Here is a 15,548-nt window from a genome sequence, read left to right as displayed (position 1 = left end):
TGGATTCTGGCTGCTCTAAGTAGGGATTCTTTATCTCCAGAGTACTGGGACTACAGGCTGGCTATCACTGCCACCTGGTTTTTATATGGCTGCTGGGATCTAACTCTGGTTCTCACATTTGTGTGGTGAGCCCTTTGCCCATCGAGCCATCTCCCTGCCTGCTAAAGCATCTTAGAGAGAGAGAGAGAGAGAGAGAGAGAGAGAGAGAGAGAGAGAGAGAGAGAGAGAGAGAGAGAGGAGTCTGTGACAGCATGTACAAGGCATGGGCAAATTCAAGCCAGACAAAAATTCCAGTGCAGAGAAGTGGAAGTGGATACAAAGTCCCACCCCTAATGAAGAAGACAACTGCAATCCATAACCCTGCTGGGAAAGGGAAACTCATTTTTCCCTTCAATGTACTGACTCTGGGTGTATCAGCCACACCTCAGGGCAGGTCCTATGCCCAGGAGTAGTTGCTCAACACAAAATGGACTCCATTTTATTGTGTGTATGTGTACTTTTTTTGGGGGGGATTATCTTGGTATTTTTTTATTTTTTAAAGTTTTGTTTATTTTGATTTTTGGTATTTTTTGGAGGGGTTAGAGAAGGAGAAAAACTATGATCAAAATATATTGTAAAACCAATGAGAGATGGGGGGAGGGAGAGAGAGAATATGAACCAGCATGCATATGTGCTGGGCCCAGAGAACAACAACCTTGGATTTAATGTCCAGCTGTAGCCATTTCTGTTGTAGACATTCAGTACTTTTGACACTTACAATCTTTCTGTCCCCTTTCCCACAATAATCTCTGAGCTCTATGGGAGCATGTGTGGGGACAGTGCCTCTCCAGACAACATAGGCTATCAAATAAAAAGTTTGGTGGCAGGTACGGGGCACCTCTTCTTGAGTTGTTGGTCAATGGGGCTCTAGTTACCCTCTCCCATTACAGGCTATGGCCATTGTTCTTGGTTATTACAGGCTATGGCCATTGTTCTTGGTTATCCCCAGACCTTTATGATAAGACCCTATTGCCAAAGATGCCACACAGTTGAGTCACAGAGTGTGGAGAAGTCAAGCTGGTATTGAACTGGAAGCTTCATCCTTACTGACTAACTCTCATACTGCTAGAAGTTTCTATCTATGCCACAACTGGAGAAGAGTATTCCACAGTCTTATTCAACTGTGAACCCTATGAGCTACGATAATGGCGATCCTGACAAGATATGCCTCTGGCGCCTTAGTGCCACAAATGTTTTCTTCTGAGTCAGGATTTCTCTGTGTATCTTAGGAGGCTGCCCTGGAACTTGCTCGAACTGGTCTCGAACTCACAGAGATCCGCCTGTGGCATGAATGTTTTAACAGTAACCAAACATTTTCTGATTGGATCTATAGACCACTCTACACTATAAACAGAACTCATACCTGGTGCTGCTAACTGGGCCCAAACCCTGTGGCTGGCTTTTTCATAGGCTCTAGGGGGAAACCTAGTACAATTATTCTGCTAAATGGACGTAACATTAAACTGTTCCCCAAGTCATCTGTATACCCATAGGTCAGTGCATCTCTCAGCCCTCATTGGAGAAGCTTCTTTAAGCAGATGGTGATTACCAGAGACCCAGGACTGGTCATGGTTCAGAGAAGAAACTGTGGAGTGCTCAGATCTAAAAGGCACTTTTTCCTCAATTAATTTGTTTCAAGAATTTCATATGTGAGTATGTAATTTCTACCCTTCTCTCCCCTCCAACTCCTCCCATGTCTCCCCATTTCACGTTTATTACTATTATTATTATTATTATTATTATTATTATTTATATATGCTTATCCTTGAAAAAGACCGATTCTCCTGCTCCCAGCAGCTACTAGTTGTTCATAGCTCTTCATGCAGCAGTGAGGCCATGAAGGTTTCCTCTGCCTACCTCGGCATGTCAACTGGTGTTGTCACCATGTTGCTAAGTTTTAGGTGGCCATATTGTTGAGATTTCATGAAGGCAGCTTTCCTGCAGGAGACTCTTGGCAGACATCTTGGTCCTCTGGCTCTTACTGTCTTCCCATCCTTCCTTCTGTGATACTCCTTGAGCCTTGGGTGTGGGGGTTTGTTGCAGAATATAATTTTTTTTAAAGATTCACATATAACATTTACTAACAAGCTTAGTGAAATGTTAGTCTAAGGATTTAAACTAATTAAATATTTAGAACTGATAAGTTTGTTAGCACATTGAGGCTACATGATTTTGTGGTATAACAAAAGTTAATTTCTAAAACGTGTTTTTTTTTAGTTTTTGTAATTTTTTTATTAGTTCAAATTAGGAACAAGCTTGCTTTACATGTCAATCCCTCCTCTCTTTCCCTCCCCTTTCCCCCAACCCTCCCCCCAACCTCCCACCTGCTCCCCACCCCATCCACTTTCCACTCCCCAGGCTGGGTACGGTCCTCCACGGGCTCCCCAAAGTCCACCACATCATCCTGGGCCGGGCCTAGGCCCTTCCCCATGTGTCCAGGCTGAGACGTGGGATGGGCTCTCAAAGTCCCTTCTTATACCAAGGAAAAATACTAATCCACTATCAGGGCCCCCCTAGAGTGCAGAGGCCTCCTCATTGTCATCCATGTTCAGGGGTCTGGATCAGTCCCAGGTTGGCCTCCCAGACAGCAGTCTGGGGTCAATCTGTTCCCCCTAGTTCAGGCCAGCTGTTTCTGTGGGTTTCGCCAGCCTGGTACCAACCTCTTTGATCTTCATTCCTCCCTCTCTGCAACTAGATTCCAGAGTTCAGTTCAGTGTGTATCTGTGGTGTCTGCCTCTGCTCCCATCAGCCACTGGATGAGTGCTCTAGGACAGCATAAAAAGTAGTCATCAGTCTCATCATAGGGGAAGGGCATTTAGGCTATCCTCTCCACCATTGCCTAGATTGTCAGTTCATGTCATCCTTGTAGATCTCTGGAAATCTCCCTAGTGCCAGATCTCTCCTCAGAGCTATAATGGCTCCCTCTGATATGGTATCTCTCATCCTGCTCTCCTCTATTCTTCCCCCAACTCAACATTTCTGCTCCTCCATTTCCTCCTTTCCCCTCCTCTTCTTCTCCTTTCATTCTGGCAGCTCCTTCTCCCCTACCCTCATGTTCCCAATTAGCTCAGGAGTTCCTGCCCCTTCCCATTTTCCAGGGTCCATGCATTTTTCCCTTAGAGTCTTTCTTGTTTCCTAGTTTCTTTGGTGAAGAGGATTGTAGACTGGCAATCCTTTGCTCTATGTCTAAAATTCATATATGAGTGAGTACACACCATGTTTGTCTTTTTGTGACTGGGTTATCTCACTCAGGATGGTTTCTTCTAGTTCCATCCATTTGCCTGTGAATTTCAAGCATGTGTTTTTAACTTTACATAATTTGTATATACAATAACTGTTCAAATACATGAAACTAACATAGAATTATTTCAAACCTTAAAAGTCATTTATTTATTTATTGACTCATTTGTTTTGGTGTTACTGTGTAAATGTGTCCATGATAACTTTGTGGATATGCATGCCATGGCAAGTGTGGAGGCCAGAGCACAAAATAATCCCATGAATTCAGTCTCTCCATCTACCTCTGTGTGGTTGTAGAATATAATTTTAAGGTGTGTTACTTTTGTTTATATGGTGGAACACTTGTTTAATGATGTAAAGATGTGTTTTTGCTGCATTTGTCTAACACTCTGAAGCTGTGATTCTTTGTCTAAAATACCTGATGGTCTAATAAAGAGCTGAACGGCCAATAGCAAGGCAGGAGGAAGGACGGATAGGGCTGACAGGCCGAGAATAAATAGGAGGAGAAATCTGGGAAGAGGAGGAAGAAGCAAGATAGAGCAAGGGGAAGAGCACATCAGGGGCCAGCCACCCAGCCACCTACAGAGTAAGTGAAAGTAAGATTTACACAAGTGAGAGAAAGATAAAAGCCCAAAGGCAAAAGGTAGATAGGTTAATTTAAGTTAAGAAAAGCTGGCAATGAACGAGCCAAGCTAAGACCAGGCATTTATAAGGAATAATAAGCCTCTACATCATGATTTGGGAGCTTGGTGGTGGCCCCCCCAAAAGAATAAAGAGCAAAAATACCACCACCAACAAGGGTTGTCTTGTAGATGTATCAGTTGCAGTTGGGAATCCTGGGGCCTTATTATTAGTTGAGACCATTTCTCTTACTCAATGACTGGCTAGATTGGACAGCTTGTGCACTTCCTATTTCTGTTTCCCCTGAGATTATAGGCCTACCGATGCTGCTGCTACACCCATTTCACCCCTCTTTTTTTGAATGTGGGTTTTGGGGAGCTGAACTCAGGTCCTCATGCTTGCACAGTAAGCACTTTACTCTTTGGGCTATCTCTCCTGCACTGATTCTGTTTTAAAGGGTTACATCATTCCTTAAGGTGTTAGGTATTGGTCAGATGGGCACACTTCTGGCAGTTCCCATATGGAAATCTGTGACAATAATATATTGTTTATTATTTAATAAAGACACTGGAGAGCAGAATACAAAGCTAGCCACAGCCACAGAAGCTGGGCAGTGGTGGCACACACCTTTAATCCAGGACTCAGGAGACAGAGGTAGATGAATCTCTGTGAGTTCAAGGCCACCAAGGGCAATAGGAGAGTGAATCAGTCTAACAAAGAAACAGAGTCGACACCTTTAATCCCAGCTCTGGAGAGCTATATAAGATAGGAGCAGGGTATCAGAGCTGACCATTGGTCTCCAGCCATGCTGAGGATTCGTGGAACCTCCTTTCAGTATGAGGTAGAGATAAGAGCTAGTGGCTGGCTGCTTTGCTTCTCTGATCTTCAGTGGCTTTATTAGATCATAAACAATATACCACCATAGAAAACCAGACCCGTGACCCTCATGGTGACCTCTGTCTAGTGAATTTGAGAACAGGCTGATCTTCCTAAAGGATTAATGTTCGAACTATGAGCCTACTTCTTAATTGATGACAAGCTATTGGAATTATCTCTATCTCATAGGACATTGAATCCTTTTCGAGGAAAATAGACACACACTTCTGTGAACTGTGAGGAGGTTAATTTAATTAGAGAAAGGGGCTGTCTAGCCAGTTGGTAGAAGCGGCACGCAGAATGTAGGCCATATTGCTGGCATAATTATTTTAGATGCCAACAAGTGAGAGCATTTCTGATACCTCTGTGAACCAGATTTTAGTTGCTGATGACAGGGCCTCCTTCCTTTTTACATTCACCACAAGCAGGGCCCACCACATTCTACCTTCATTCTTCTTATCCTGGCGCATGGTTGCAACCAAGTGCAAGAAAGCAAAAACCAAAAACCCAAACTGACCCTAACCTAGAGAGTTTGGTCAGGTGTTTGGATCCTCAGATGTTCAAGTTCAGTTTTTAGTAGATATGCATGGTTGGCTTCCTTCTAATTAAGTTTGTCAAATAAATACTGACATTTATGCTTCCGTTTGCCATCATGAATGGGGCAAGTTTATAACAGCATAGGAAGTTTATAACATTCATTCAGGGTTTCTGTGGATCCCAGACCAGGAAGAACACACACCCCCCTCCTTTAATACCTATATTTCAGGAAAATACAGGAATTTCAGGAAAATGCAAATGGAGTTCTTAATGGGTATAAGAAATAAAACCCCAGAGTCAGATATAGAGGAAAATGCTGAGAGATCAGAGAGAAGGTGCAAAACTCCTTTGCGTCTCAGCAGTTAAGAGAGCAGTATCCTGTTTCTGCCCAGCTACCTCACTTCCTGCCTGTCTGTACAGCCCTCCAGACCCTTATGGTTAGCTAGGGGCAAGCTCCAATCTCTGACCTTCAGACAGGTTGTATTTGTACAAGCAAGATATCACCACATGTGCGTGCCTGTGCGCCCCGCCTGCCTACCTGTGCATACAACAGGCACATGTGTAGGCAAGAGGACAGCTTTCAGGAGTTGAATCTTTCCACTTCCCACTGCAGGTCCTTGGGTCTGTGCAAGCGCTTCCACCATCTGATCCACCCAGCCTGCCCGTTCTCTGGTATTTTGTGACAAGATAGCCCCCAGGCTGCCTTCACCCTCATCGTTTTCCTTCCTCAATATCTCAGTGCTGAGATCAGAGGAGGACACCACCACACCTGGCCTTTCCTCTGAAGTGTTTTTACACGGCTTCTGTAAATAATTCTCACAGGTCTCCCTGTCTTAGTGATGTCACAGGAGAGGCCTTCAAGGTCCACAAAGAAGACAGATTTATTGGACCTTGATTGCAGAGAGCAGTTGTGTTCCTGGCACCTATGGTCTGTGTCCACCTGACTCTGGCATTGTGTCATGACTTTGAGACTTGATCAAAATGAAGCAGGGCAGCTGTGGGCAGGGCCGGGTGCTGGAGGACATGTGTTCTTAATGCCAGCCCTGCCACTTTGTCTATTGTTGTGTGGACATGACTGTGTCCCATGGGAACAATGAACAAGAAAGAAAGGGCCATCCATCTTTGCAATCAAACCTTAAACTTCCTAATCAACTCTACACAACTGTAATATTCATAGAAAGACTTTCCTGGTAAGTTTAACTGACTTTCCAGTAAAACTAATTAATTTAAGGTTACCATTTAAAAATACTTTATCAGACATGGTTTTTATTTATTTGTCAGAATGATCTTAGGGAAGTATCAACTGACTCTATTACCTATCTCTATGTATCTATGTATCTTTGTATCTCTGTCTGTCTGTCTGTCTGTCTGTCTGTCTATCTATCTATCTATCTATCTATCTATCTATCTATCTATCTATCTATCTGGTCTCATGTAGCCCCAGGCTGACTGCAAACTTGCTAAGTAGCCAAGGATGGCCTCTAGATCTTTCCTCCTAAACTTGGCCTCTGTATCTGTTTAATGTAGTTCAAACCCAGGGCTTCATGACTGGAATTCAAAAACTCTACAACTGAGCTACCTTCTCAGCATCATCTGATTTTTGTTTGTTTGTTTGTTTTATTTTGTTTTGCTTTTCAGGGCAGGGTTACTCTGTGTAGCCCCGGTGCTGCACTGGTTGTACTGGAATTCACTCTGTAGACCAGACTGACCTTGAACTAGGAGATCAACCTGCCTCTGCCTTCCAAGTGCTGGGATTAAAGGTGTGCATCACCACTGCCTCACTAGTTGACTTTTGTAAAAGATATTTTTTTCTGTAATGTTGGTAAATGCAATTTAAAAATTGGCATTATGGTTTAATAAGGGATGTATCTTTCATTTGGTTCTTTGGTGCTAAAAATGTTTTTTTGTTTGGTTGTTGTTTTCAGACATGGTCTTCTGTAGCCCAGGCTGACCTTGAACTCACTAGGGATATGACCATGACCTTGAAAGCCTGATCCTCTTGCCTCTACCTACCAAGTTCTGGGATTCCAGGCATGTGTCCTCACACACTGCTTCTAAAATGCAAAGTATTAAAAGAAAGAAAGTGGACTTAGACCCCAAACATCTAAAGTTGCAGCTTTAGGCAAAAACTTATCTTTGACTATGAAAGCAGACTTTGTGCTAGAGGGAAACCTGAACACAAATTCTTTTCAGCAAACATTACCCTTTGTTCTTTGTATATTCTGTGCCAAGTTACTAAACAAACGAGGAACAAAAGCCATCTGGAGCAATCTGGATGAACGTCGGTGGAGTGACTTGGGCTGGTTTCTCTTCTACATGCAGAGTAGACAGAAGCTTCATTACACACAGAATTACTGAAATGTCAGCTAACATTATAAAACCAGCGTGTCTTCACCGCAGGGACAAAAGTCCTCAAAATGGCTGTCAAAACTGCACCTGTACCTACAGTGTTACAGACAGCACCAACGTTTTCAAATAAGTTCTTTGTAATAGGTATGTTTAATGGGATTCATTTTTGGAATATTTAGTTCATGAAATAACTCCTAAGGAGCTGGAATCAGAGACAAGGACCCAGAGCTGCAAATCAGTTGACATTTTCAGTGATATGCCACAAAGACATCCTGAGTACACATGTCTAAGACTGAACCATGAGCCAGCCACAATGGCTCATGCCTATAATCTCAGTGCTCACAGGGCTGTGGTGGGAGAATTCTGTGAATCCAAGGCCTGAAGGGGCTACTCCAGCTCAGCCTGAGCTACAAAGACTGTCTGAAACACTATTTAAAAAGAACACTAAACTGTTTTTCCTTATTTTCACTTCCTATCTATGTGTCCTACCACAGGAAATGGGTAATTAGGAATCTGTGATGGAATGTATGAGGGGGCTGTTCTGGTTTAAGTATGCAATGTCCCCCATAGATTCAAATGTTCGAAAACTCCAGTAGGTGATGTTGTTTTTGAAAGCTATAGAACCTTTTTAGGAGGCAGAACCTTGCTAGGAGATGTGGGCCTCTGGCCTTGAGATTTGACAGCCAGGCCCCACTTCCTGTCTAACTCTCGGCAATGTGTCTGGTAACCTCACATTCCTGACACCACACCTTCCTCACTGGGATGGACCTTATCCCCTAAAACTGTAAGCCAAAATAAACCCACCCTTCTGAAACTGCTTCTTATTAGGTATTTAAACAATGAGACTAATACAGGGCCGTAAAGTGCAGAGGTAGCTGAGGAAAATTAGACAGGTGTGGGAAAAGTGTGTGACTAGAGCCACATTGAGAGGCTGGGAAGAGCGGATAGAGATAGTCTATGGACATCAAGAATAGGGAGCTGGGGAGATGGGTTCAGATGCAAGTAGATGGGAGAGTCATTTACACAGGCAACGCCCTGGAGGGAGACACATGACGCAGAAATACTTAACACACATCCAGGGGAGAACAGCATCTAGACTTCACTAATGAGTGGGAAGGAACTGTTGGATTTGGTGCCTGTTGAGCTCTTCAGAGAGATGCAGGACTGAGCAAAGAGCAGTAGTTTGAGCAAGCTGAGGCAGCCTTCACTTGACCTGCTGTTGCTCCTCCAGTGCAAGGGGCTGATGTCCCTGGATCCCAGCTTCCTCCTTTTTAAAATGACAACATTCCCGAGGCAGAGTCATGCTTCCTAAGAAGTTTATGTAAACATTTCCAACGAGTGAAGGAATAAAGGAATTACTCGGTGGATTCCCTATTATTTCCTCAGCCATGTGACTTAGAACCAACTCACCTCCTCAAGATGTCTCACTCTAAAAGAAAAGACGTTCAGAAGCAACTTACCTGGGCTGGGGGCAGGGTTATCCAGGACAAGATTTACAACAAAGACTTCCTTTGGGGTTTTCATTTTTATCCTGAAATACTAAGGATACACGGAAGGCCCCTGGTGCTTGATTTTCTGCCACTTATTTTCTTTCCTACTTATTTTAGTTTTTAATTTTTAAGAACTGGGTTACATAAGGCCATTTAAATGCAAATGTGTAACATTCTGACAGTGATTTTTGTTCTGACTTTTGAAAATTTAATGTCACGTACACTCGTGTGACTGAGTGTGCAAGTGCGCTACACACATCATACAGATGCCCACGGAGGCCAGAAGAGGATGTCAGAGCCCTTAGAATGGGAGTTGCAATGGCCGTGAGCGACCATGTAGGTGCTGGGACCGAACTTGGGTCCCCTACAAGAAGAGTAAAGCTCTTAAATGCTGAGCCACATTTCCAGTTCCATTTTGACACTTTCGTTTTGTTTTTGCTTATTTGTGCATACACGAGTGTGTCCTGGCATGCATACTCATGATGTACATGTAGAGGTCAGAGGACAACTTGTATATATCAGTTCTCTCCTTCTACCACAGGGATCTTGGGGACCAAACTTGGGTTGTCAGTCTTGACATTAAGCACCTCCATCCCCTGAGCCATCTCTCTGGTCCTGTAATTTTTTTGTTTGTTTTTGTTTTTTGAGACAGGGTTTCTCTGTGTAGTCCTGGCTATCCAAGAACTCTCTCTGTAGACCAGGCTGGCCTGGAACTCAGAGATCCACCTGCCTTTGCCTCTGGAGTGTTGGGATTAAAGGCGTGCCTACCACTACCCGGTTCCTAGATAGTGTCTCATGTTGTATCCCTGGCTGACCCCAAACAAATGACCAAACAAACAAGCATGCAAACAGCAGCAACAACCAACAAAGCCAGCCAGAATTCATCTCAGTATTTAAAACAATTAGTTTTTACTTAGTATAAGTTTACTGTTCAAAAATGCTATTTACTAGAGCCACAACATTATTTATAAGGACAGAACTTTTATAGCAAAACCTTGATACACAACGTCAGTGATCTGGATACTACATGGATATAGAAGCTATTCAAAAAAAAAAAAAAAAGGAAAATGATATACAGAAAGTGGTACTCATAGGCACAATCTAGATGCTCCTGTTGGTTCCAAAAGTGTGGCGCTACAACGTGACCCAAGAAACTGCAGAGTTCCCAGTGCTGTGCAGAGAACAGATGCAGAGGGGCGTCATTGCTCACTTGAAAAAGCGTGAACTATCAAGACTAGAAAACCTGAGCTGAGCCAAACCACAAACAGTGCAAGAGGCAATAGTCTGGCTCTCTGGCCTTCATCTTTGAGGCTGGTGAGCCTGGTGAGCCTGGTGAGCCTGGCCTGGTGGATGGAAAAGGAGCTCATCTCTAACAAGCATCCCAGACGGTATGGGGCGTTGGAAAGTATGAGCGACTTTGAAACTGGAAAGCAAAGGCTGAGCTATTCTTGGAGCAGAGCTGTGAGGTATTAGAAAGCAAAATGAGGACCATGTCCCCCTCCCGCCCTTTGGCTTCAGGATATGCAGACAAATAAGAGTTTCCAAGTGATGCAGCAGGAAAGTATTTAAGATGAAAAGTTAGGGTTTCTTTTGTTTTTCAGTAACTATAAAGGTGATTGTTTTTCCCAGGACCAAGAAATTGAGTTTGGTCCTTGGAATTTTCCTGTGTGTGTGTGTGTGTGTGTGTGTGTGTGTGTGTGTTTATAAAAACATGAATTGAAATATGTATTCATGCTGACAGGATAGCCACACCAATAAAGGCGAACATGTAAAAATTAAAAAGAGTCATATTTTTCAGGGCACAAGACTATTTTTTCATATTAAAATTGTCTAGAAGGTAAAAACATACATGGATGCTCTAAGGCTTCAGTTTGCAACTAGCAATTAAACCTAAGTGAAAACACTAGCAGGGATTTTACTGTTCAGTTATGGTGTTCATGATACGATGGGAACAGAATACTTTCTCCTTTAATTCTGATGTGCTCACGTGGAACTAAAATCACAAGCAAATCATGATCAAATGTTAAATATTTCAAAATGCTCACAAAAGCGTGCCAGAAAAGACAGTGTTTTCACAGCCCAGAAACACAGGAGGCTGACACAGAGGCAGGGGCTAGGGTGAAATCTAGTTCCTAGTAGCTGCTTGCTTCTTTTTGTTTGCTAGAGAAGTCTCAGGGAAGGGTAGCTCCTGGAGGTTAGGCCATGATTTCAGCGGGTTCGGTGACCAGCTTGGATCCATCCCATACGGTCTTGAACTGCTCAGGAATGGGAAATTCTCTCTGCAGGAAGTTGAGAAGACAGAGTTATTTACATGACAGGTTCATTTTGCAAACAGGTAGAAGGCCGACAGATGTCATCTGATGAGCACAAGAAACTGTATCAAACCCCAACTAGAACCTTATGGAGGTCCCAGTCACTTGCAGACCCGTGTGTTCTTTGACTGCATGCTGGGGTCATCTTGGCAGTTAGCACTTACAAAGAACCAGGCTTACTTTTGGAGACAGGGCTCATGTAGCCAGGCTAGCTTTGAACTAACTATGTACTTGAGTGTGGCTGACCTTCAACCTGTGATACCAAGTTTTGGGATTACAGGCATGTGCCATGGGTTGATGTGCTACTGGAAGGGAAGCCAGAGCCTCATTCACGGTAGGCAAATACTGCAATTCAGCTATATCCCGAGTCCCAAAGTAGGCATTTGGTGAGAACCAGACACCAAACTCAGGCAATCTCCAAAGATCTCCTGAGCTCGGTGCTCCTGAGATGCCATCTGCAGGGAGCAGAGGCTCGAGATGTTCTGTAGCTGGCCCAGGATGGCAACACCAGTGAACAGAATATCCAGTGTATAAGTCCAAGCAGTGTCTCTTAGTCATTGCTTCCCATCAAACCTGAACACTCATGGAGTCAGCCCGTGGTCCTATTAATTCTGATTTGGCAGGGCTGGGGAAGGGACTGGAAAGCTCTGGTCATCAAACTCTCAGGGGACATCAGTATGTGAATGGAGCCCAGACTTATCTACTCTTTGAAACACTGTAAGATGTTCTTTAGGAATGAGAACACACACACACACACACACTCATGCCCCTCAGCTCTGCCTTCTGGATCTTCACTAGACTTCCTCCACAGTCTTGAGAAGTGATTTATTTACTTGTCTTGCTGTAATAAGGAAAGAATTCTATAACGAAAGCATCAACAGGAAAATAAAAGTATGTCTGATACAGGGTGTTATGCTATGTAGCCCAGGCTGGCCTTGAACTCATGAGTCTGCTACCCCAACCTCCCAAGTACTAAGACTACAAATGTATATCACGGTCTTCAGCCTATAATGGAAATATCTTGAGTGATTTAATGCATGTGTGGACCTGGTACCACTTGTGGCACTCTTCTTCAAGTGTAAACAAAGCTTTGTGCTTTGTTTACAAGTGGAACAGCTTGAGAGCAGACCTGGAGCCAGGGATAGATCCCGGGTCTCTTGCATGTTAGGCACATGCCCAGTCATGAAGGGGCCTCTTTGATAGTGAGGTGCTGCGTGGAAGAGACCGATACATCCAGCAGTCTCCTCTGGGAGGTTGGTTTCTCTCTGGATGAAGCACGCCCACTGTCCATTCCAACATTCTAACACCCAAGGCAGGGTCTGCATCCATCCCTCCCACCTCCTGCTGGAAATTGTGGAAAGAAGTGCAGCGACTTGAGGGAGCAAAATCATTGACCCGAACAGGCCAAAGACTACATTGTAGTACAATAGCTTAGGCTTTGATTATAGTCATTCTCTAGGCTGATGGGTCTCAATCTGGGTTCCATACTGGAAGCCACCTGGACATCTTCAACAATTACAGATGCCTGGTAGCAAGCTTAATGAGTCTGATGGGCTCATCCAAACCTCACTGCTTGTCTTCTTAGTCGATCCAGTTCCCACACAGCTGAACATTCTGCTTAAATAGCTACAAAGACCAGGGATGGCCCAGCGTATATACGGCTGTCCCACTCTGCTGTCCTACTCCCTCTGTGCTGGCTGAGGACCCAAGAGGGAATGCTTCTCTAGCCTAAGGTCAGAGTTTTTCTACCCAAAGAGGTGAATCAATGCTCACCGTCTGCTGGACGGTACCATGCTGGAAATGCAAATGAGGAATTCTAGGCTGCAGCATGTGGTATGTGTGGGTAGAGCTGAAGAAAGCATGGTGAGTGTGGAGACTCTCTGTTAAGGAAATCAACCTGTCTGTTGACTGCTCTCGAGATAGCTGCTAACTGACCCATCTGGCTGGTGTGGCCCCTCTCCTAAAAGCATGCCTGTTAAAGCTCTTGATTTGATGCCTCCTCCTGCTCCACACAGAACTCTCCGTGTGTTTATTCTGCTACTACGTCCATGTAGTAACAACCAGCAGAGATGCCATATTTCAGAATCCAAAGAACCCCCAAAAAACAAACCAAACCAAAACAAGAACACCCCCCCCAGATTTATTCAATATCACTCAACTTTAACATGTGAGGATTTTTTTTTTTTAAAGCTGCTTCCTTGGGGAGAAGATGTAAAGAAAGGAAATTCTGGCAGAATTACTTGGGCTAGTGTTTCTAAATGAGGAATTCAATGGGCTGCTAGTGTGAGAAGTTACTTGGGAGCCTGCTAAGAAACACAATTCTGGGGCTGAGGAGACGGCTCAGTGGGCAAAGGTGCTTATCTATCTAAGCAGGAGGTTATTTATCACTTAATAAAGATTGCCTGAAGTATCAGGATGCAAAGCCAGCCACACTAGATAGCTGTAGAAGCTAGGAGGTGGTGGTACACACCCAGGATTCAGGAGACAGAGGTAGACAGATCTCTGTCTGTTAGTTCAAGGCCACACTGAGCTACATGAAATTGATCTAGTCTAAAAGAGAAACAGAGCTCACACAAAGGAGATCTCAGCACTTGGGATCCCACGCCTTTTATCCCAGGCTTTGAGAGGTATAAAAGGAAGAACCCAAGGGTCTCGTGTGAGACTTACTCTCCAGCCACGCTGAAGACAGGATCAGCCCTTTCAGTCTGAGGGAGAGGTAAGAGCTAGTGGCCAGCTGCTTTGCTTCTCTGATCTTTCAGCTTGAGCCCCAATATCTGTGTCTGGGCTTTTATTTTTCGTGTTACAGGAGGACCTAAGTTTGAACCCCCAAAAGCCATACTTAAAGTAGATGCTACATTGCATGCCTGCAATCTAAGCCCTTCTGTGATGAGAGAAGAGAGGAGAACCTGAACAAGCTTAGAAGTGTGGTTTAGACAGTGGGGAACAACAAGAACCCCCATCTCAAATAAGGTGGAAGGCAAGGACTGACCCCTGAGGTTTTCCTATGACTGACACTTGTGCCATAGCATGAACATACCCCCGCACAGCAACACAAAGAACCCAGATCTCGAGGCCCATGGTGAGGCTCCTGAATCCAACCCTGGGTTTTCCCAGGGTTTGGAGCCCACCTTTCCACCAAGCTTCCCAGCAGATCCTTATGTTAAGAGGACCATGGCATCTTTGGCTTCAGTGCACAGAAACATGTGGTGATATACTATTTATGATTTAACAAAGCTTGCCTGAGGGTTCAGGATGCAAAGCCAGCCACACTAATTAGCTATAGAAGCTAGGAAGTGGTGGCACACATCTTTAATCCCAGGACTCAGGAGACAGAGGCAGATGGATCTCTCTGAGTTCAAGACCACCGTGGCCTACACAAGAGTGAATCAGTCTAGAAGAGAATTAGAGATCAAGTGTTCAATCCTAGCCCTAGAGAGATATATAAAAGACAGGATCCCAGTGTCTCAGGCTGCATTCTGCGATTTAGTCCCCAGCCATGATGAGGAGGGGAAGCAGTCTGACACTTGGTGGAGAGCTCCTGGAGACAGGCTCACCCCTTTGGATCTGAGGTAGAGGTAAGAGTTAGCGGCTGGCTGCTTTGCTTCTCTGATCTTCAGCTTGGAGCTTGAACCCCATGATCAGTCTCTGGGCTTTTATGTTTTTGTGTTACAGAAACAGGCAGGTCTACAGACTATTCCTTTTCCTCCCTTCCTCACAACTCCAGAGCATATCTTATTTGTTTTGTTCTACCAGAGAAAAGGGAAACGTGTAGTCCTACACAAAAGGAAATCAGATGCCAAGAGCCAACTCATGCAAGTAACGATTAGCAAAGTGTCTCCAGCCACAAATTCAGGGACTAACAGCACAGGGGCCACATGGAAGGTGTTGTCTACAGAAGGCGCTCATTAGATGGTAGCTGATGTGCCATTCTAAGAATGCTAACATAAGCGTGCCACAGGACGTTTCTCGACAGGCTTTTGGAAGATACTTACATAATCATCACCCTGAGGGATCAGGACATTCATCTCAGATGACTTGGCACTCACGATCTCACAGTCTAGTGCATCTTCACTGAGATACAGGT

General features: G+C 44.3%; 1 protein-coding gene across 3 annotated transcripts in view; it reads right to left on the bottom strand.

Annotated features, from left to right (window-relative positions):
• Positions 1-11,347: 11,347 nt before the first annotated feature.
• The window catches only part of Cap2 (cyclase associated actin cytoskeleton regulatory protein 2), a 127,004-nt gene continuing 122,803 nt past the window's right edge, over positions 11,348-15,548 (bottom strand). For all 3 annotated transcript variants that reach the window (XM_035441530.1, XM_035441532.1, XM_035441531.1), the window contains 2 exons: positions 15,457-15,548; positions 11,348-11,431 (listed from right to left, as the gene is read on the bottom strand). The exon at positions 15,457-15,548 is cut by the window's right edge and continues 49 nt beyond it. In XM_035441530.1, coding sequence (XP_035297421.1) covers positions 11,348-11,431; positions 15,457-15,548 — 176 coding nt within the window. The remainder of the gene's footprint in view (positions 11,432-15,456) is intronic.

The sequence above is a fragment of the Cricetulus griseus genome, chromosome 3 (genome assembly GCF_003668045.3).
Source record: "Cricetulus griseus strain 17A/GY chromosome 3, alternate assembly CriGri-PICRH-1.0, whole genome shotgun sequence".
NCBI classification, from domain to species: Eukaryota; Metazoa; Chordata; class Mammalia; order Rodentia; family Cricetidae; genus Cricetulus; species Cricetulus griseus.
The sequence above is the reverse complement of the archived record's forward strand: the minus strand, read 5'-3'. Positions and strand labels throughout refer to the sequence as shown.